This window comes from Eurosta solidaginis, chromosome 1 (genome assembly GCF_040869045.1).
Source record: "Eurosta solidaginis isolate ZX-2024a chromosome 1, ASM4086904v1, whole genome shotgun sequence".
NCBI lineage: Eukaryota > Metazoa > Arthropoda > Insecta > Diptera > Tephritidae > Eurosta > Eurosta solidaginis.
In genome coordinates, this window is record NC_090319.1 from 304,820,039 (window position 1) to 304,841,813 (window position 21,775).

The 21,775-nt window shown below is 37.7% G+C and overlaps 2 protein-coding genes across 7 annotated transcripts in view; one reads left to right on the forward strand and one right to left on the reverse strand.

Moving 5' to 3' along the window:
- Nucleotides 1-21,775, forward strand: part of Tusp (WD40 superfamily protein Tusp) — a 132,944-nt gene that overhangs the window by 51,756 nt on the left and 59,413 nt on the right. The window lies entirely within an intron of this gene.
- LOC137237562 (uncharacterized) lies at nt 542-20,254 on the reverse strand. The gene is made up of 4 exons (XM_067761328.1): nt 19,779-20,254; nt 7,048-7,417; nt 6,857-6,984; nt 542-1,110 (listed from the first exon to the last, which is right to left on the reverse strand). Exons 1-4 carry the CDS (start codon nt 20,010-20,012, stop codon nt 610-612), a joined length of 1,233 nt encoding a protein of 410 aa, XP_067617429.1. The 5' UTR covers nt 20,013-20,254; the 3' UTR covers nt 542-609.

Genomic DNA, 21,775 nt, shown 5'->3' on the forward strand with positions numbered 1-21,775 from the left:
CAACGCTGTTGCTGTTGTTGTTGTTGTTGTTGTAGCGATTAGGTTACTCCCCGAAGGCTTTGGGGAGTGTTATCGATGTGATGGTCCTTTGTCGGATACAGATCCAATACGCTCCGGTAACACAGCACCATTAAGGTGCTGGCCCGACCATCTCGGGAACGATTTATATGGCCACATTGAACCTTCAGGCCATCCCTCCCTCCCCACGCTGTTGCTCGTTGTATAGCGTAATTAATATTGTTTTGTGCAAAATCTCCTGCCCATTGAATTTTTTTTTTTTTTTTTTTTTTTGAGTGATGAAAATACCGAGAAAAACTTATTGTGATCCACCCTTTTTAAAACTACAAGTTGCCTAGGACTTCCACTAGAAGATCATAAGGACTGCCTAAGCTATACCAGGAGTTCAGCTTACAGCACAGTCCACACGAAGGGGCCTAAGGTTACTTCACATAGCAATTAATTTATACAGTTAACTAAGGAAAGAACATGCATTTTAGTAATTTGTATATACACTGATTAGAACAATAACAAATATCATAAATTCAGCATCTATTACATAATTTATATTCTCTCACTGCATTTAACGATAACACATTCATTAAAACATATTTATTTATTATTTATTAATAGATTAATAGTAATAATTAAAGTGAATACTGTAAATCCATTCAAATGATTTCTAATTGACGCACTCGTTCCTGTATCGTTATTTTGCAATTCATTTCTTTCGCCCGTTTCAAAGTTAATCTCTTCCGAATCGAAATTACTTCTCATCGTTATACCTTTTGGGGCACTCGTACTTTGGCTCAGCATTTCATTTCTTTCGCCTGTCTCAAAATTTATTTCCTCTGTGTTATCATCAGTTTTGTGTGTTTTAGCATTCATAAACATTTCCAAACGTTGTAACTCCGTCGCCAAATCAACACTGCTTCTTAAAAATGGTCTATAATCACCTGGCAGATCATCCGGTTTGTAGCCATAGAGTAGCATCTGAACGAATAAGTTTGTGGTATTACCATCAAAAATTTTAGCTTTCAGACTATTGGAAGAGAAATGAGTATACTCGGCAACAGGTGGTTGATAGTCCATAGACGATTTATCGATAGTGTGCTGTGGATATAAAATATTACTATTATTATCATCATCATCATCATCATCATCATTATTATTATTATTTTTTTTTCTTTTTTTCTTTTTTTTATTATTATTATTATTATTAATATTATTATTATTATACTCAGTTGAGCAGTGCTCACAGAGTATATTAACTTTGATTGGATAACAGTTGGTTGTACAGGTATAAAGGAATCAAGATAGATATAGACTTTCATATATCAAAATCATCAGTATCGAAAAAAAATTTGATTGATTGATTGAGCCATGTCCGTCCGTCTGCCCCTTAACACGATAACTTGAGTAAATTTTGAGGTATCTTGATGAAATTTGGTGTGTAGGTTCCTGGGCGCTCATCTCAGATCGCTATTTAAAATGAACGATATCGGACTATAACTACGCCCAATTTTTCGATATCGAAAATTTCGAAAAACCGAAAAAATGCGATAATTCATTGCCAAAGACGGATAAAATGATGAAACTTGGTAGGTGACGCAGAATACAAAATTAGTAAAGTTTTGGACAATCGGCGTGGCACCGCCCACTTTTAAAAGAAGGTAATTTAAAAGTTTTGCAAGCTGTAATTTGGCAGTCGCTGAAGATATCATGATAAAATTTGGCAGAAACGTTACTCCTATTACTATATGTATGCTTAAAAAAAATTAGCAAAATCGGAGAACGACCACGCCCACTCTTAATAAAAAATTTTTTTAAAAGTCAAATTTTAACAAAAAGTTTAATATCTTTACAGTATATAAGTAAATTATGCATAAATTCAACTCCAGTAATGATATGGTGCAACAAAATACAAAAATAAAAGAAAATTTCAAAATGTGCGTGGCTCCGCCTTTTTTCATTTAATTTGTCTAGGATACTTTTAATGCCATAAGTCGAACAAAAATTTACCAATCCTTGTGAAATTTGGTAGGGGCTTAGATTCTGAGACTATAACTGTTTTATGTGAAAAAGGGCGAAATCGGTTGAATCCACGCCCAGTTTTTATACACAGTCGACCGTCTGTCTTTCCGCTCGGCCGTTAACACGATAACTTGAGCAAAAATCGATATACCTTTACTAAACTCAGTTCACGTACTTACCTGAATTCACTTTGTATTGGTATAAACAATGGCCGAAATCCGACTATAACCACGCCCACTTTTTCGATATCGAAAATTACGAAAAATTAAAAAAATGCCATAATTCTATACCAAATACGAAAAAAGGGATGAAACATGGTAATTCGATCGGTTTGTTGACACAAAATATAACTTTAGAAAAAAACTTTGTAAAACGGGTGTGACACCTACCATATTTAAGTAGAAGAAAATGAAAAAGTTCTGCAGGGCGAAATCAAAAGCCGTTGGAATCTTGGCAGGAATACTGTTCCTGGTATTACACATATAAATAAATTAGCGGTACCCGACATATGATGTTCTGGATCACCCTGGTCCACATTTTGGTCCATATCTCGAAAACGCCTTCACATATACAACTACCACCACTCCCTTTTAAAACCCTCATTAATACCTTTAATTTGATGGAAAAGGCGTCCACCTATAGAACTAAGGCTCACTCCCTTTTAAAATACTCATTTTCACCTTTCGTTTAAGACCCATATTGTACAAACGCATTCGAGAGTCAACCCTTTATAACAATATCTCGAAAAGGCGTCCACCTATAGAACTAAGATCCACTTCCTTTTAAAATGCTCATTAACACCTTTCATTTGATACCCATATCGTACAAACAAATTCTAAAGTCACCCCTGGTCCACCTTTATGGCGATATCTCGAAAAGCCGCCCACCTATAGAACTAAGGCCCACTCCCTTTTAAAATACTCATTAACACCTTTCGTTTTATACCCATATTGTACAAACGCATTCTGGAGTCACCCCTGGTCCACCTTTATGGCGATATCTCGAAAAGGCGTCCACCTATAGAACTAAGGCCCACTCCCTTTTAAAATACTCATTAACACCTTTCATTTGATACCCATATCATACAAACAAATTCTAGTCACCCCTGGTCCACCTTTATGGCGATATCTCGAAAAGGCGTCCACATATAGAACTAAAGCCCACGCCTTTTTAAAATACTCATTAATACCTTTCATTTGATACCCATATCGTACAAACAATTTCTAGAGTCACCTCTGGTCCACCTTTATGGCTATATCTCGAAAAGGCGTCCACCTATAGAACTGAGGTCCACTCCCTTTTAAAATACTCATTAACAGCTTTCATTTGATACCCATATCGTACAAACAAATTCTAAGAGTCACCCCTGGTCCACCTTTATGGCGATATCTCGAAAAGGCGTCCACCTATAGAACTAAGGCCCACGCCTTTTTAAAATACTCATTAACACCTTTCATTTGATACCCATATCGTACAAACAATTTCTAGAGTCACCCCTGGTCCACCTTTATGGCGATATCTCGAAAAGGTGTCCACCTATAGAACTGAGGCCCACTCCCTTTTAAAATACTCATTAACACCTTTCATTTGATACCCATATCGTACAAACAAATTCTAGAGTCACCCCTGGTCCACCTTTATGGCGATATCTCGAAAAGGCGTCCACCTATAGAACTAAGGCCCACTCCCTTTTAAAATACTCATTTTCACCTTTAGTTTGATACCCATATTGTACAAACGCATTCTAGAGTCAACCCTTTATAACGATATCTCGAAAAAGCGTCCACCTATAGAACTAAGGCCCACACCCTTTTAAAAAATTCATTACCACCTTTCATTTGATACCCATATCGTACAAACAAATTCTAGAGTCACCTCTGGTCCACCTTTATGGCGATATATCGAAAAGGCGTCCACCTATAGAACTAAGGCCCACTCCCTTTTAAAATACTCATTTTCACCTTTCGTTTGATACCCATATTGTACAAACGCATTCTAGAGTCAACCCTTTATAACGATATCTCGAAACGGCGTCCACCTATAGAACTAAGGCCCACTCCCTTTTAAAAAATTCATTACCACCTTTCATTTGATACCCATATCGTACAAACATATTCTAGAGTCACCCTGGTCCACCTTTATGGCGATATCTCGAAAAGACGTCCACCTATAGAACTAAGGCCCACTCTCTTTTAAAAAACTCATTACCACCTTTCATTTGATACCCATATCGTACAAACAAATTCCAGAGTCAGCCCTGTTCCACCTTTATGGCGATATCCCTAAATGGCGTCCATCTATAGAACTATGGCCCACTCCCTCTTAAAATACTCTTTAATACCTTCCATTTGATACCCATGTCATAGAAACACATTCAAGGGTTACCCTAGGTTCATTTTCCTATATGGTGATTTTCCCTTATTTTGTCTCCATAGCTCTCAGCTGAGTATTTAATGTTCGGTTACACCCGAACTTAGCTTTCCTTACTTGTTATTATTATTATTATTGTTATTATTATTATTATTATTATTATTATTAGTATTATTATTATTATTATTATTATTATTATTATTATTATTATTATAATAAGGCCTCGATGCACTGCGACCTGCACTTAAATCTGTTGTGATTGACATTTCAGCTTATTACTGGTTGTGGAGGCTTTTAGTGTAATAATGAAGTACCTCCTCAGGCTTTTTACTCCATATCACGAAGGGATTAAGAGCCACGCCACCTAGATGGCAGAGTCTCTGCCTTACCAGAGCGACGCATTCGCACATAAAGCTCAAAAAAGCGACAGATTTGTTTACCGGATAGATTTAAGTTACTTAGGTGATGTCGTATACTACAGTGTCCCGTATAATACCCAGTAAGAGTCCGTAGCTCCTCTCTGCTTAGATTAATGTGTTTGGCTGATACTGTCATTGCTGGGAGTATAAATAATTTCGCCTGCCTTTGCCCTGCACATGCAATCCATTGTTGTCTGAATTGCTTTGTTTTCTAGTTACTTTTGGTTTCCTTAGTACATACCATTGTGAGTCCACAGAAGGGCTCTGGACATAAGAATGCTGCTTAAGTACCCTAATGGGCTCCAATGCATTCATCCGCTAGCTTATAGGTGAATCTGTAAAACTGCAAGACAGGAAAAGCTGCCTGGCTTTCAGACATAATGAGGATGCTCCTCGAGAATAAGCCTCCGTAGACCTTCTCTACCGCAAACTTCTATTGCATGGGTTTCTGCCTGAAAAATATTGGGGGTAGCATTCCATTGGTTTCGATTTCTTGAAGTTCGGCCAACAGATGCCAGCTTCCGTTGTTCCGTCATAAAATTTTGATCCATCCGCTACCCAGACGTCTAAGTCAGAGTCAGTATATGAATTCCCTGTTTTCCAAAAAATTTTCTGTCCACAACTGACACCTCAAAATTCCGCGAGACTCTGTTTCCGCTCTTTAGCTTAGAGATATTTTGGAGTCTTAGTTCAGAAATTGTTGCCCCTTTCTCTATTAGAATAGGGAAGGGATGTATTCCCACTAAGGCACTAAGTGCATTAATGGGGGACGTTCTCATCGTACCCGTTATGCCAATACAAACTAGCAGATGCAGTTTGCTTAGTTTTTTTTATTTTTTGTTCTTTGCATGGTCTTCGGCCACCAAACCAAGAAAGCATAAGTGAATATAGGCGTCACAACAATGTACAGTATAGCATTTTGGGAGATAGCCCCCAAGTTTCGCCATTGAGTCAAGTGCAAGCATAGAAAGCTCTTGATGCTTTTTTAGCATGTTAGTTTAAAATTTAAAAAAAGTATTCAAAATGTTGCGATTTTTTTTTTTCTAATATTGATTGCTTTAACTTTTTGACTGATTACGGAGTAATTTAGATACTGTTCCGTACAAGTTTTTCTAAATTTGTAGTTTTTAGCAATTTTTTTCGATTCAGGTGTTAAGAATTATTTTAAGGTCACTTCGGACTATTTCAAAACCCAAAAGTTACCGATTGCAATAAAAGTTATCTACTGCAAAAGAAAAACCAATTACATAAAAGAAACTGTTTGCAAAAAAACCGGTTGCAAAGGAGTAACCAGTTCCATAAAATTAACGGGTTTTAAAAAAGTTACCGGTTTCAAAATACTAATCGATTAAAAAAAAATAATAATAACACGTTACAAAACATAGCCGGATCCAAAAATAAAAGGTAACAAATGGTAGCCGGTTTCATGAAAATAATCGGTTCGGAAAAAGTAACGTTTTATAAAAACAAACGTTATAAAAGTAACCGGTTGCCAGCTAGAAATCGGTTTCATGAAAGTAATCGGTTCCACAAAAACAAAGTTAAACTGAAATGATTGAGTCGAGAAAATATTAATAACTTCAAAGACAATCTAAATACTCCCAAAGTTATCAGAAAACAATTTCAATAATGGTTCTAAACTAGTTTCAAGGAAGAGCATCCCGAAGGTTTTTAAATTGAACTAGAAGCGATATCGAAATCGTTCAATAAAGATCTCGAATTTGTTTCATTATGCCATCAAAATCATTCCGTAAAGATGACAAACTCATACCAAGAAGTTACAAAGTCATTCCAAGCGAGGCCTGGCGTTCCCTCTGTATAGCCCTTAGTTAACGCTACGTCCCACCAAACCCGAACTCGGTGTTTCTCAACTGTTTTATGCTCTTGATGGAAATGCAGTTTTAAATTCTCGCTTTAATGTTATTGAAATCGAGGTAAAACCACGTCTTTCCATATTTCTCCCGACATGTTTAGACGTGTTTAGCGGAGTTTAGGTTTGGTGGAAATGTAGTATGTTACAATCTAAAACAACTTACATCAAAAATTATGAATTTCACGTAGGTTATAAAATTACTATCGATATAGTAAAATATAACGGTATGATTTGACGGTTCCTCTGTAGATGTTTGCGATGTTTGATAAGTTTCATACAATAAATAGTCATCTGAAAAGAAATTCATATTAATCAAAACAAAATTCAACAGATTCATGATAATGACGATCTTACTAATTTGGCGCTTTCCCAATTCAATTACTTTGTCGGGATCCCCAAAGTCATCTGCATATTCCATATCTTCATCAAATTCATTTGCTGCCTCTTCACTTTCATTTTTCGTATCCGTTACCTCAAGCTCATTACTATCAATTTCATAGTCGAATTCACTGCTTTCATCAGGTACAAGTATGCCTTGAAATTGTTGATCTCTATTTAGTATGTACGATGGATTTACATTGAGCATGGTATCATTAAATCCATAAATGGATATTTGCACTTCAAATAGTTCATCTATATGCGAATCGTTCTGATCATTCTTCGAAATAACAGTTCCTTGAACCAAATCATTTTGATAGCTGAAGTTTACCTCAGCTAGAACATCCTAGGAAAGCAAAAAAATTTAAAAAAAAATCAAACTTTTTCAGAATACACAGATTAAGCAGCTAAAGATTTGCTCTATTTAACCGATCTCCTGAGATACGACCTTATTAACAAAATATCTTATGTAAAGTACAGCCCAGCAAATGCAACCCTGCTGATATTAACAAGAATGCATACCTGCATTCATAGAGAAGATGTACTAAAAGATATTTATACAAAACCGCGACTAACTTCTATATAAGAAGGACGTTACTAGATAAGTTTAAACCAACGAAGAACGATCTGGAAAAATTGGATAAGCTGAGCAAAATTAAAATAAACAGATATATTAAATAAAACCCTTTAAAAATCGAGTTTTTATACTTAGGTACATTCTTGCTAACAAAACTTCTTTTACTTACGACCTTCCAATTAGATGAGTTCAAAGTCTATGGGTGTCGGCTATAGTTTCACTCAGAAGACTCCTTATTCTTTTTATTAATTTAGTTGAGCCATGTAGCTCTTGATATTGCCCAATTAGGCCCGGCAGGGCAGTATAAGTTCAACTCAGTATAAATTAAACTCAGTTTTTCTGTTATCTTCAACTGTAGTTTAAGCAGCCGATCTGGCAGGGTTAAACTCTGGTTAACCTTTCAGTTGTTTTATTTCTTGTGTCTGTTGACTCCAAAATATAAAATTAAAAATATTCTCAAGCTACACTATTTTTACATTTGTATATGTCGGAATGGGAGCGCAAACGCCATTTTGACTTTCACCAGATGTCGGGTCAGGATTATAATTGACATTGTAAAATTCGCCAGCCGTAGTCCCTTGGCCCGAATCACCATATTTGGTAACGTTTTCCATAACTCTAAAGGATTGAAGTTATTTTTCTTTTATTAAAATAAAACGCAGCGAACAACTGTGAAAATAAAGCGCAGCGAACAACTGTGCGTCCAAACGATTTAAAACTTTTCACAATAATGAAAAATCACAAGCACTCTTCTATTCGAGTATTTTTTCAGACAAGTTTTATTCACATACTTGTCCCTTTCTTACCTTTTCGACACTTATAGCTTACATCGTGGCGCACAGTAGCACGCTCGGTAAAGCATAATGCTTTTACCTCGCTCTAACATTAAAAGAAAGAATGTGATAACAGTTTACTTCGGTCACATACAAATTTATTCAACAAGTATTTTATGTGCACAGTAGATCCTGTAACACAATACGCATATACTTTTACAGGATCATTGGTAATTTCGAATGACATTTAAAACATTTATAATAAAATTGTGTGTTTCACCGACATATATAATAAAATAATTTAAAAAAAAATGTGTAAGTTAAACGGTTTTATTGAAAACAATACTTAAATTAAGTAGTAATAATACTTAAAGATAGAAAATAATTAGGTAGGTCCTAGGTACTAGTCATCACACTCCTCATCAGTTTAGGGCGTTGATCAGGCAACTAAGTAAAAGCGTTGGATGCGTCAAATTTCTATTGATAGTCATATACAAGACCAACTGAACCTGATGGTTATGATACGCCTCACATTTTTAGAAATTTCACGCGCCCAACGCTTTTATTTAATTGTCTGATCAACGCCCTCGATTGATGAGGAGTGTGATGACTGGCATCTAGGACCAACCTAATTATTTTCCAGCTTTTAGTGTTATTATTACTTAATATAAGTATTGTTTTCAATAAAACCGTTTAATTTAAACATTTTTTTTTTAATTATTTTATTTTCAAGTTTTTAGTCTTTATTTAATTGCCTATTATTCCTCATTCTATTTAGTTCATTTAGTGACTCATTATTACAAGGACTCTTTTCTAACAATTTGTTACAATCTAAGTCCTCAATACATTATCCTTACAAAGACTTTACTTGAATCTGCGCCACGTATGCTTGTCCCTCCTCGAAATCTAAAATATGTTGATGTCACTTCTATCGGACTGTATGTAATATTTGTTCCAAATATGAACCAAATCGGACCACAAACACGATTTTTTTGAATATCTCGATTCTTGCGCCACCTAGCGGCGATTTTTTTCATAGGTCTCTTTCTGTTCTTGTATATATTATGTGTTCCAAATATGAACCAAATCGGACCATAAATACGATTTTTTTGAATATATCGATTCTTGCGCCACCTAGCGGCGATTTTTTCATAGGTATCTTTCTATTCATTTATGTATATGTTCTAAATGTGAACCGAATCGAACCACAAATACGATTTTTTGAAATATTTCGATCCATGCGCCCCACCTATCGGAGTTTGTTTTCTTATAATTTCATTGTCATCGGGTTCTGAACTATATTCCAAGTTTCAAGCTTGTAGCTTATCGGGAAGTTACTTAAATTTCAATTACAAAATTCGTGCCGGCAAACCAGCCAGCCATCCGGCCGGCCTGTCAAGACAAGCTAAATAAAACCGTTTAAAAAATGTATATCTCCCCTGAGGAAAGTGATTATAGCTTTTATATTTATACTTTTTAAGCTCGCAGCAAACTAGCCTTATCCATCTACATATAAAATAGCTGATCCAACCAAATTTATGGAAATCAATGTAGTTTGTCAATGGTGCCATACCATAACGCCGTTGCCATAACTATACCATGCCAACCAATTGGGTTTTGGTTTTTCGTCATACCATTTGAATTATTTTGAATTTACAATGCTACCAACCACTTGTTTATTTCTCACGAAAAACAGTTGTTGGCTTTGGTGGTGTCACCTTTTTTCCCAACTCCACCTCAATTCGATATCCAATGTAGGACATCAACTGGTGAAATGTGCTGGACATTTACTTTAAATTATAATTATAAATTTCTCAAAATTACTAAGGTTGGAGAAGTGCCTTGGCTTCATATGGAAGTGCTTTTCCTTTGCTAGGAGTGCAATGTCGGGACGCATGGTCACCCTATATTAATAACTATTTATAATATTATGAAAGCCTTATGTGCCCGGTTTTTACGTACTTGTGTTTCAAGCAGAAGTCCTTGCGATTTGTTTAGCCTGCAAATCACTAGGTTCTGAACATAACTGGCAAGGTCAAATTTTCTAACTGAAACTCGAGAAATATCCTTTATCTGGTTTCTGGGTCATAATTGAAGCAATGGAGATAGCTAGCACGTAGGGGCTTCTTTTGATGTGTATACACATCCGACGTGGTGTGATGGTAGCGTGGTCCGCCTACCACACCGAAGATCCTGGATTCACGCCCTAGGCAAAGCAACATTCACATTTTAGAAACAAGGTTTTTCAATTAGAAGAAACCGTTTCTAAGCGGGGTCGCCCCTCGGCAGTGTTTGGCAAGAACTCCGAGTGTATTTCTGCCATGAAAAGCTCTCAGTGAAAACTTATCTGCTTGCAGATGCCGTTCGGAGTCTGTATAAAACAGGTAGGTCCCATCCCGCCAATTTATAGGAAAAAAATTAGGAGCACGCCTCAAATTGGAAGAGAAGTTCGGCCTAAACCTCTTCGGAGGTTATCGCGCCTTACAATTATTTTTATTTTTATAATATTCTACAGAAATTTAAAAAAAAGGCGTGAGTACCAAGTACTCGTGTGAAACAAAGCAGTTCAGATAACAGTGGATTGAATTCCCTCGGCAAAGACTGGTCAAATTGTTTCTACTCCCAGCCGCGAGAGTATAAGCTAAATTCATTAATCTAAGCAGAGAGGACCTACGAATTCTCACTGGGTACTATACGGAATACTGTAGTCTACGATATCACCTAAGTAAGTTTAATCTATCTTATACACAAATTTGTCGCTTTTGCGAGCTAGATGATGAAACGTCGGTTCAAGTTCTCCGCGAATGCGTCGCCCTGTCAAGGCAGAGACTCTCCCATCCACATAGGAAGCGCGACCTTTAATTCCTTCATGATGTGGAGTAAAAAGCCTGAAAATGTACTAAACACATTAAAAGTCTCCACATACAGTAATAAGCTGGAAAGTCAAGCACGATAGATCTAAATAAAGGTCGCAGTGCATTGAGGCCTGGTAATAACAATAAAAACAATGTTTTTTTGGGAAAAAATTTTAATTCATACTTTGAATATATGCTTTTGGGCTTAAAAATTTTGCACTTTTCATTTCGAGGGTAACAGGTACCCATTAGACCTTAAAATGGCTTCATGAATATTTTTAAATTTATAAATACATACATGCATGAGAACTAAGTAATTAAATGTGTTTTGAAATTGCAGTACTATAAATTTTAATTTTTAATTTTGCACAATATTTTATACAAACAAACACATTTATACTATATACCGCTGCACCATGGCCAAGGGAAAATAGTTTGGTAAATAATTGTTTAATTTTATTTTTTACTTCCTTTATATTAGGTCGGTTGAATGTTTGTCCGCTTTTCATACAAATCTTGCAATCGATTTTTATGTAAAAGCCTCATTGACCTACAAACGTGAAACTTTACCCCATAGGTTAGAACACCGCGACAATGCAACAAAAGGAAGAAAAAAATCCGTTCGGTGGCGCACGGATCGAAATAATTTGTTTGTCCGCTTTTCATACAAATCTTGCAATCGATTTTTAAGTAACTTCTCATTGACCTACAAACGTGAAACTTTACACATAAGTTAGAACACCGCGACAATGCAACAAAAGGAAGAAAAAAATCCGTTAGGTGGCGCACGGATCGAAATAATTTGTTTGTCCGCTTTTCATACAAATCTTCTATTCGATTTTTAAGTAATTTCTCATTGAGCTACAAACGTGAAACTTTGCTCATAGGTTAGAACACCGTGACAATGCAACAAAAGGAAGAAAAAATTCGTTAGGTGGCGCACGGATCGAAATAATTTGTTTGTCCGCTTTTCATACAAATCTTGCAATCGATTTTTAAGTAACTTCTCATTGACCTACAAACGTGAAACTTTACACATAGGTTAGAACACCGCGACAATGCAACAAAAGGAAGAAAAAAATCCGTTAGGTGGCGCACGGATCGAAATAATTTGTTTGTCCGCTTTTCATACAAATCTTGTATTCGATTTTTAAGTAATTTCTCATTGAGCTACAAACGTGAAACTTTACACATAGGTTAGAACACCGTGACAATGCAACAAAAGGAAGAAAAAAATCCGTTAGGTGGCGCACGGATCGAAATAATTTGTTTGTCCGCTTTTCATACAAATCTTGCAATCGATTTTTAAGTAACTTCTCATTGACCTACAAACGTGAAACTTTACACATAAGTTAGAACACCGCGACAATGCAACAAAAGGAAGAAAAAAATCCGTTAGGTGGCGCACGGATCGAAATAATTTGTTTGTCCGCTTTTCATACAAATCTTGTATTCGATTTTTAAGTAATTTCTCATTGAGCTACAAACTTGAAACTTTTCTCATAGGTTAGGACACCGTGACAATGCAACAAAAGGAAGAAAAAAATTCGTTAGGTGGCGCACGGATCGAAATAATTTGTTTGTCCGCTTTTCATACAAATCTTGCAATCGATTTTTAAGTAACTTCTCATTGACCTACAAACGTGAAACTTTACACATAGGTTAGAACACCGCGACAATGCAACAAAAGGAAGAAAAAAATCCGTTAGGTGGCGCACGGATCGAAATAATTTGTTTGTCCGCTTTTCATACAAATCTTGCAATCGATTTTTAAGTAACTTCTCATTGACCTACAAACGTGAAACTTTACACATAGGTTAGAACACCGCGACAATGCAACAAAAGGAAGAAAAAAATCCGTTAGGTGGCGCACGGATCGAAATAATTTGTTCGTCCGCTTTTCATACAAATCTTGCATTCGATTTTTAAGTAACTTCTCATTGAGCTACAAACGTGAAACTTTACTCATAGGTTAGAACACCGTGACAATGCAACAAAAGGAAAAAAATCCGTTATATGGCGCAGGGATCGAAATAATGTGTTTGTCCGCTTTTCATACAAATCTTGCAATCGATTTTTAAGTAACTTCTAATTGACCTACAAACGTGAAACTTTACACATAGGTTAGAACACCGCGACAATGCAACAAAAGGAAGAAAAAAATCCGTTAGGTGGCGCACGGATCAAAATAATTTGCTTGTCCGCTTTTCATACAAATCTTGCAATCGATTTTTAAGTAACTTCTAATTGACCTACAAACGTGAAACTTTACACATAGGTTAGGACACCGTGACAATGCAACAAAAGGAAAAAAATCCGTTAGGTGGCGCACGGATCGAAATAATTAGATAAGAATTTGAAAGTTTCAAACCAGCTTTTAAGTAACTTCTCGATGAGCTAGAGACTTGAAATTTCAAACTTAATTCAGGGGACGATGACAGCCGATGACACGATACAAAAAGATTCGCTAGGGGCGCACGGGATGAGATATTTAGAAAAATCGTACGAAACGGAGGAAATTTTGGGATTGATTTTTATGTAAGTTCTCATTGAGCTACAACTGTAAAACTTCATAGATAGGATAAGACGCCGAGAAAATTTAAGAAAAGGAGAAAAAAATTCCATTAGGTGGCGCACGTATCGAAAAATTTAGATAAGAATTTGGAAATTTGGTGTTTTGAGATCGATTTTGAAGAACTTCTCATTGAGCTACAAACATGAAACCTTAGAGACAAGTTAAGACACCGTGACAAAGGAACAAAAGGAGAAAAAAATTTTGTTAGGTGGCGCACGGATCGAAAAAAATTAGATAATAATTTCGAACTTTTAAACCGGGTTTTAAGTATTTTTTCGATGATCTAGAGGCTAAAAATTTAGAGCGTAATTCAGAGGTCGATGACAGCCGATGATACGATACAAAAACTTTGGTTAGGGGGCGCACGGATATTTAGAAAAATCAAACGGAACGGAGGGAGTTTTGGGATTGATTTTTATGTAAGTTCTCATTGAGCTACAAACGTAAAACTTAACAGATTGTTTAAAACACCGAGAAAATGTAAGAAAAGGAGAAAATAAAAATAAAATAAAAAATTGTAAGCACTTCCTTTATATAAGTGGACAAAAATCAGCGAAAAATGTTCCCTTATATAAAGACATATTCTTGCTAAGCTTTGATTTTTAAATTTTGACATAGAAATTGCAAAAATATTTATGAGAAATAAAAATATAAAGGTGGAGTGCAATTGATTGACTAATAAGATCTCCTTTCCTACCAACTTTCCAGTCCAAGTAATGTGTGCTCCACTTTTATATTTTTACTTCTCACAAATATTTTTGCAATTTCTATGTCAAAATTTAAAAATCAAAGTTTACCAAGAATATGTCTTTATATAAGGAGACATTTTTCGCTGATTTTTGTTCATTTATATAAAGGAAGTGCTTAAAATTTTTTTTATTTTATTTTTATTTTTACTTTTCTTTTTATTAGTATGGAAATATATATTTACATCAATGGCAGGTAAAGAATTGTTTCAATTTATTCGTTGCTGTACATATGACCTAACTTTTCTAGAGAGATCCCATATCAAGCGACATCGTTCGCCACAGTTTTCGTACTTCCGTAACGCTTTTTGTTGGTTTTCCTAGTATTTTCAAAAGAGTTGCCTTCATCAGAGCCAAATATCGCTCAACTGGTTGAAACTCAGGCACGTTGGGCAGATTCAAGCTTTTCCTAACATTATGCATATATTCGAACCACTTTTGGATGACACGTGCGTAATGTGCTAGCCACTATATTGTTGGATCATTTTTCTCGTCGTAAGGAACGACGTGGTTTTATACCCACTTTCGCAAATAGCTTACCAAACAAGAACTTTTTTGCAAAACTTTTCCATTTGGGTGGTTTTCTGAGTCAGTAATGTCCTCTCTAGACTGCAAGTAGCAGAACTGGGTACTTAGCAACGATCTCAGGCCCATTTTCAAGTGCTTTTCGTCGTTCATAAACACAGACAATAATTTTTGTTTACCAATTTGGCATCATAGAGTTTACGTGCAAGAAAAATATTTGTTGACGTCCGTTTTGGAACTTTTTTCTTTTTGTACGTTTTAATAGCACATCTCTGCTTTATTCGTGTGACTTGCACATGTGTGATTTCACAAAGATCGGCAAAGAAGGGAGATCCCAGAGATTCCTTCCTCTTGCGCCAAGGCGCAGTACAGTCGCACAGAAAATGCTTGACTGTTTCTTCATCTTTGCAGCTCCTGCAGTAATCCTTATAAGGAGCACCCAGCCGTTGTGCATGCTTCCCGATTGCTATGTTGCCGGTTATAAGTCCAACCACCAGAGATATGTCCCCCCTTCTAAGAAGAAGGATACTTCTTGTACGCCTCGCGTCCCATTCAGACCACACGAGCTTAGCGTGGTAGTAGGATACGAGATTTATCCATGTCACACTCGCTTCCCTAAAGAAAATTCCTTTCAAAGTGAGCTTACAGGTAGCGAGCGGCATGCTCAATCCCTTCCAAGACGACGAAAGCGGAATGGATGTGCCCCTCTTGCAAGTTCGTCAGCCATCTTATTTCCCGGTATTTCCGAGTGTCCAGGCACCCACACCAGACTGAGGGAAGTTTGCTCAGCGATCTCGTTAAGAGATTTGCGGCACTTCTCCACTGTCCTGGACTTACATGTGACCGATCCAAGCGCTTTTAGTGCAACCTGGCTGTCAGAGAAAATACAAATTTCATTATAGCCGTGAACAGCATTCCTCAGGTGATCAACGGCCTCATTTATAGCAGCCACCTTACTTGAAGCGCAAAATCGATCTTCGGGCAGTGTCTCAGAATAGTCCGTTTGATGTTTCTCCGCCAATTTCCATACAAAATTAGAGAATCTTGCAATCAATTTTTGACTAACTTCCCAGAGAGCTAAAGTCTTGAAACTTGGAACACACATCGGAACCTAATGAAAATCTAACGTGAGGGGAAAAAAACTTTCCTGGGTAGTCCAGGGATCGTGAAAATTCTAAAAACCTTCCGAACTTGGAAGTTTAGCTTTCGAGTTCCAAAGAACTTAACGATAACCTAGTGACCTGAAACTTTGAACTCCGGTATTTATTACGTTGTAACATTTAGAATAAAATAGAGTATTCTAAAGGGGGCAGGGATTGAGATATAAGAGATATTTAGAAAGTCCATTTACAAAGTGTGAAATCTTGCGACCGCTATTTGAGTAACTCCTGTAGAGCTAGATTCTTGAAACTAAGAATATACTTCAGAACCCCATGACAATGCAACATAAGGGAAGAAAATTGTCGCTAGTTAGTCGTCCAAACTTGGAAGTTTTACTTTCGAGTTTCAAGGAACTTCCCGATAAAGAAACTTTGGGTATTGACAGGTTGCAATATTTAGGATAACAGAGTTTTCTAGATGGCACAGGGGCCGAAATATTTAGAGGTATTAAAAATTCAATTTAGAATTGTGGAATCTTGCGATCATGATTCTACCCATTGGCTAGAAACATGAAACTTTAAACATAAAAAATGGTTTCAGGTGTATGCATATGAAACCGGTATTTTTTATTAAAAACCACATTTATTTCAAGAGAATGGTAACGAATATTTTATTCAAAGTAAGTGCCCTCGCACCCTCACTAGGGTAGGCACTTTTCGTTGGAGTGAGGGCTTAGCCGTTTCGCCTCATAGGAGGGCGGCGTGATGTCGGTGACCAAAAACTGCCAACCCCCTAATCCAGGGTGTTATGCACCGTGCCTATTGGACGATTTACAGCCAGGGGATAAATTCGGCTGTATTCGAACGGTGCCTTCCCGATACCGGGCCACCTCGGTAAGTATTTATGGCCTTACCACAGTAAGGGGCACTGCTGTGGCGGACGGTTCTTTCCCCGTGCATAATACTGGACCGCTGAGCCCGCCTTGTCGGGCAGGTGGTCGTACGACCAAGATGAACGACTCATTACCTGATTGTAAAAAGGACGATGATAAGAGGACTGAGTCGCAAGCCAAGGACGACAAATACGCATTAAGCGATGCGTAGGACTAGGGAACGAGAGTAGTGCTGATTCAATGAACTCCGTGTTGGAGAAGCACACAAATGAAAACGGAGCAGAAGAGTGGAGAAAGGTACGGAGCAGAGGAAGTAAAAGAGCTCTCTCGCAGTACCGTGCAGCACTAAGAAATGTACAACGCTTGGGAGTAGTGGTCGACCCAACTGAAGTGGAGATCGAGCGTTTGGAATGGGCCCATGAGGCGGTAGAAGTAGGTCGAAGGTCGCGTATAACAAAGCAGTTCAAAAGGTTTGCTGCGAGAAACCCTCGGTTCTGCAACCGGTACGAGGAGGAAGAATCGTCGAATGGCAGAATGAAGAAGCAACGTTCGGCGAAAGGCGACAAGCCTGCTTTCAAGAGGCAGAAAGGACCCAGTCCTAGAGCCGTGAGGCAGGGCAGTCGCATATACAAGGACAAGTAGGCCCAAAGCAGTAAGACAGATGGGCCCCAATAGCGACGTAGCAACTACCTCGAAAGCTGCGAGTTAGAGGGAGTTCCAACTACGGAAGTAGGAGATAAGCCAAAGGGAGATAACGCTAAGACTCCGGCTTTCTCGGAGGTGCCAAAGGGAGATAACACTAAGACTCCGGCGTCTTCCGCGAAGATGAGTGATGTGGCAAAGCAGTCACTGACTGTGGCGCTGGTTGATCGTAGCAGTCCTTTCGGACAAATGACTACTGAAAGGTGAAGATTCCTGGAGCTTATTAGCTTAATGCGTAAGATGATGCGGGAACAACCAAGAAAGCCCCTTCCAATCTTTGATTCGGGGGGATGGTGTAATGGTGTGAAGATGATAGCGTGCGACAACATCGAAGGAAGGAAGTGGTTCCAAGCCTCCAAAGGCAAGGCACGAACGCACGGTTTGAGGTGGTGGATAAAGCGCAAATCCCCACGGTACCAAAAGTTATGGTATGGCTACCATGCGTGATGAAGTCGGAGGATACACTGCGACTGCTGCAGAATCAGAATCCGAACATACCGACACAGGATTGGAAGGTACTTACTATATCTCGGCGTACAGAGGAAGGTCAGTTCTACATCTTCCAAATAAACAAGCAGGCGGAGGATATTTTGTACACGCAGCTTGGCAAAATGTCCTTTGGCACTGGCAAAATTTACATGCGACTCAGGAAAAGAAGTCCCGAGGATAAAAATCCTAACACGCTAGAGGTGGGCGAAGTCGAAAAGGACCTCAAAAGCTTAAGAGAAAAAAGACAGGTGGAGGTCCCCGACGTCACCACGAAGGTGTTAGAAGAGGACCAACCGCCAAATGGTGATGTGACTCGCACAGAGTCGCACACAACAGTTACGAGAGGCTAAAGGGGGCCTTGAAAAGGGCAAGGGGAAGACGACGACGTCACGACGAAGGTCCTGGAGGGGACAAACAGCCCAATGGTGCTGCGAGTCCTACAGATAAACCTCCAACACAGTAAAGTGGCGTCGAGCGAACTCCTCCTAACCCTTGAGGAGGGTTCGTTTGACGTGACGCTGATCCAGGAGCCGTGGCTCTCATCGGGAGGAAAGGTTTCTGGACTTAGCGCGTGCGGGCTTGGCGTTTACTACGCGCAAACGGAAGGACGGGTGCGAGCTGGACTAATGGTAAGGAAACAGCTGCATTCATATATGCTGCCTAATTACACCACTGAGGACCTCGTAGCGGTGGCCGTTGAGCAAAAAAATAAGCAGGCATTTATCCTGGCATCCTGCTACATGGCCCATGCTGCGGAGGTTCCAACGATGGAGTGCAAAAGGCTAGTACAGGAGGAAGGGCGCAAAGGGCGGTTGGTCATAGGCGCAGATGCAAATGCGCACCACAATGCGTGGGGAGGAGCAAATACGAACGAGAGAGGCGAATTTCTACTTTGTTACATCCTGCAAACCAATTTGCAGATAGCCAACAGGGGAAATGTCCCTACATACATTGGTCCAACATCCAGCAATGTTCTGGATATTACATTGAGCTCCGAGCGTGATATATCAAGGTATGATTGGATGGTTCTTGATAGACCATCCTTCTCCGACCATGCGTATATCAGCTTCAGCATCCCCCTAAAGAGGGTAGAGAAGGGAGGAACCTTTAGAAACCCTGGGTCAACGAACTGGACTAAATACCAGAAACATGTAGAAACAAAACTGGGACAACCCAAAGAGGTTGCCAATGTGGAGGAACTGGAGGAGTCGAATGAATTCCTAACAAGGACGCTTATGACTGCGTATAACAAAGCTTGCCCTCTAAGAAGATTCAGAGGAAAAGCAAAGCCGCCATGGTGGAGCAATGAGCTGAGTCTTCTAAGAAGACAGGTAAAAGAAATGTTTAAGAGTACAGAGATCCACTGAGGATCTACAAGTTTGAAACAAAAATGCGACTTCCAACCCATAGTACACTACGCCGAAATATAAATTTAGAAACTAACCTATATTTTGACCAAAATATGACCTTACTTGTTCTGAAACAATTTCGATGTATGTAATGGGCTCTGGAATGGCGTAATTGAAGCCAACTTCTGGACCCTTATCCACACCGACCAGACGTGCTTGTAGAATATCTTTTAATATTAATTGATCATTAATAATACGAGTACCGATGCCGAAAAAAGATTTACACTCAATAAATTCCAGTAATAAAATTGCAAATATTGAAAAATATTGCCAAATTGCCAATTTCGTTGTTAACATCACGAATTTATAGACGAAATGACACAATTTTTAGATTTTTAAAAACAACAAACATACGTATGTATTTGGATGTGTTCGTATACGCGAAAATGTTTAATATATTTTCGTAAGCACTATAAAACCATGTGAAATATTAAAAACAAAAAAAAAAAATATTTATATACAATATTCGCGCCGTAGCTTCAAGACACTACATCCATAGCGTTACAATCGATCACTTGTTATTGCCTCAGCGTGCTCGTTTCAACTAAATAGCTTGAATAATACAAAACTCAAAAATCTCAAAATATTTTCGAATTTTCGAAAATTGTAAGTATATTCAAAAATGCAATGGAGAGAGCTAAAAAAATATTTGCGTTTGTAATACAAATATGTACATACATAGGTATCTACATACTTATGTACTATATGCAAAAAATAGAATTATTTATGTATATGTGAGCTGAAGAATTTGCAAATGGATAGAAGTCAATACTCGCAATTCAAATATTTGCTTATTAGTCTAATAAAATGTGGGTGAAGAGGTATTAGAGGTATTTTTTAACCAATTTTGCGTAACATTTCGCACTCCCTCCTCCCCTCTCCCCCTTTATTTTCAAAATAGGCATAGTTACATACATTAGTGTGGATCGATTTATTAACCGATATTGCGCCATCGATTTTTCGATAGGATTTGGGCTCAGAAAAAAGAATTCCACTACGCATACCCAAAAAAAAATTTTCGAGCCTGCGAAATTTCATTTTTTTGACTTTTTTTCGACTTTGATTTTTAAGGTTTTTTCATGACCTACTAAAAAAAATTTAATTTCATTGTAAAATTTTCATGTAGACCTTGTCCGACCCAAAAATGTCCGCTAAAAACGTTGTCGATAACAGGTTTTTGAAAAAAAAATTTTTTTTTTAATTTTTTTAGTAGGTTATGAAAAAAGCCCTAAAATCAAAGTAAAAAAAAAGTTAAAAAAAATGAAATTTCGCAGGCTCGAACATTTTTTTTGGGTATGCGTAGTGGAACTTTTTTTCCTGAGCCCAAATCCTATCGAAAAATCGATGGTGCGATATCGGTTAACTTTCTTTCATACAAATCGACCCACCCTAACCTACATACTTACGTTATTGATCATTTAAGCACATAAGCACACAAGCAAGTCGTAAACACTTGAAGAGGGGCACACCTGTTATACACTGTTCGTAAGGGTTCCCTCTGTTTTGTCTTCTAGAGTCTAATATGTTTATAAATAGTAGCATGAGAGATATTTTCTTACGTGAGAAACATGCAAAAAATAAAAAACGCCGATGCCGTTGAAGAAAGCGGAAACAAAATTTGCAAAATACAAATGTTACTCATACGACGCGTTGTATCCCCTCATCTATAAAATATCTCGCTCTATTCTAACATTTAGGCATATGCATATGGAACATTCCACGGTTGGTACGGGACAAGTTTATGATGGAATTTCCTTGAAATTTTATACAGGGGTACCTCCTTGACTGGCTTATTATGTGATAATCTTTTCTTGCCGTAACTTGGACCAAGGACCGATTTATGCCAAAAAATCTAATATATGGTCCGATATACATACTTTAAATTCGGTACAGGGGTTCCTCTTCGACAAACTTAATATTTGTTTGAAATTTATTACTTAGGCAGCCGTTGGAATAGATTAATTTGATATATAAAAGAGAATGCAAAATCTGTTCGTAGCTTTATAACTCAAGATCGGATGAACCAATTTTAAAAATCATGACAGCTTTAGTTCAACATC

What these genes read in the sequence shown, in the direction of transcription:
- LOC137237562 (XM_067761328.1), bottom strand. Translation starts at nt 20,012, where the DNA reads ATGTTAACAACGAAATTGGCAATTTGGCAATATTTTTCAATATTTGCA. An exon ending in TCGAAATTGTTTCAGAACAA is followed by an intron (nt 7,418 to 19,778) that starts GTAAGGTCATAT and finishes TTGCTTTCCTAG; the next exon opens with GATGTTCTAGCTGAGGTAAA. An exon ending in ATTGGGAAAGCGCCAAATTA is followed by an intron (nt 6,985 to 7,047) that starts GTAAGATCGTCA and finishes ATTTCTTTTCAG; the next exon opens with ATGACTATTTATTGTATGAA.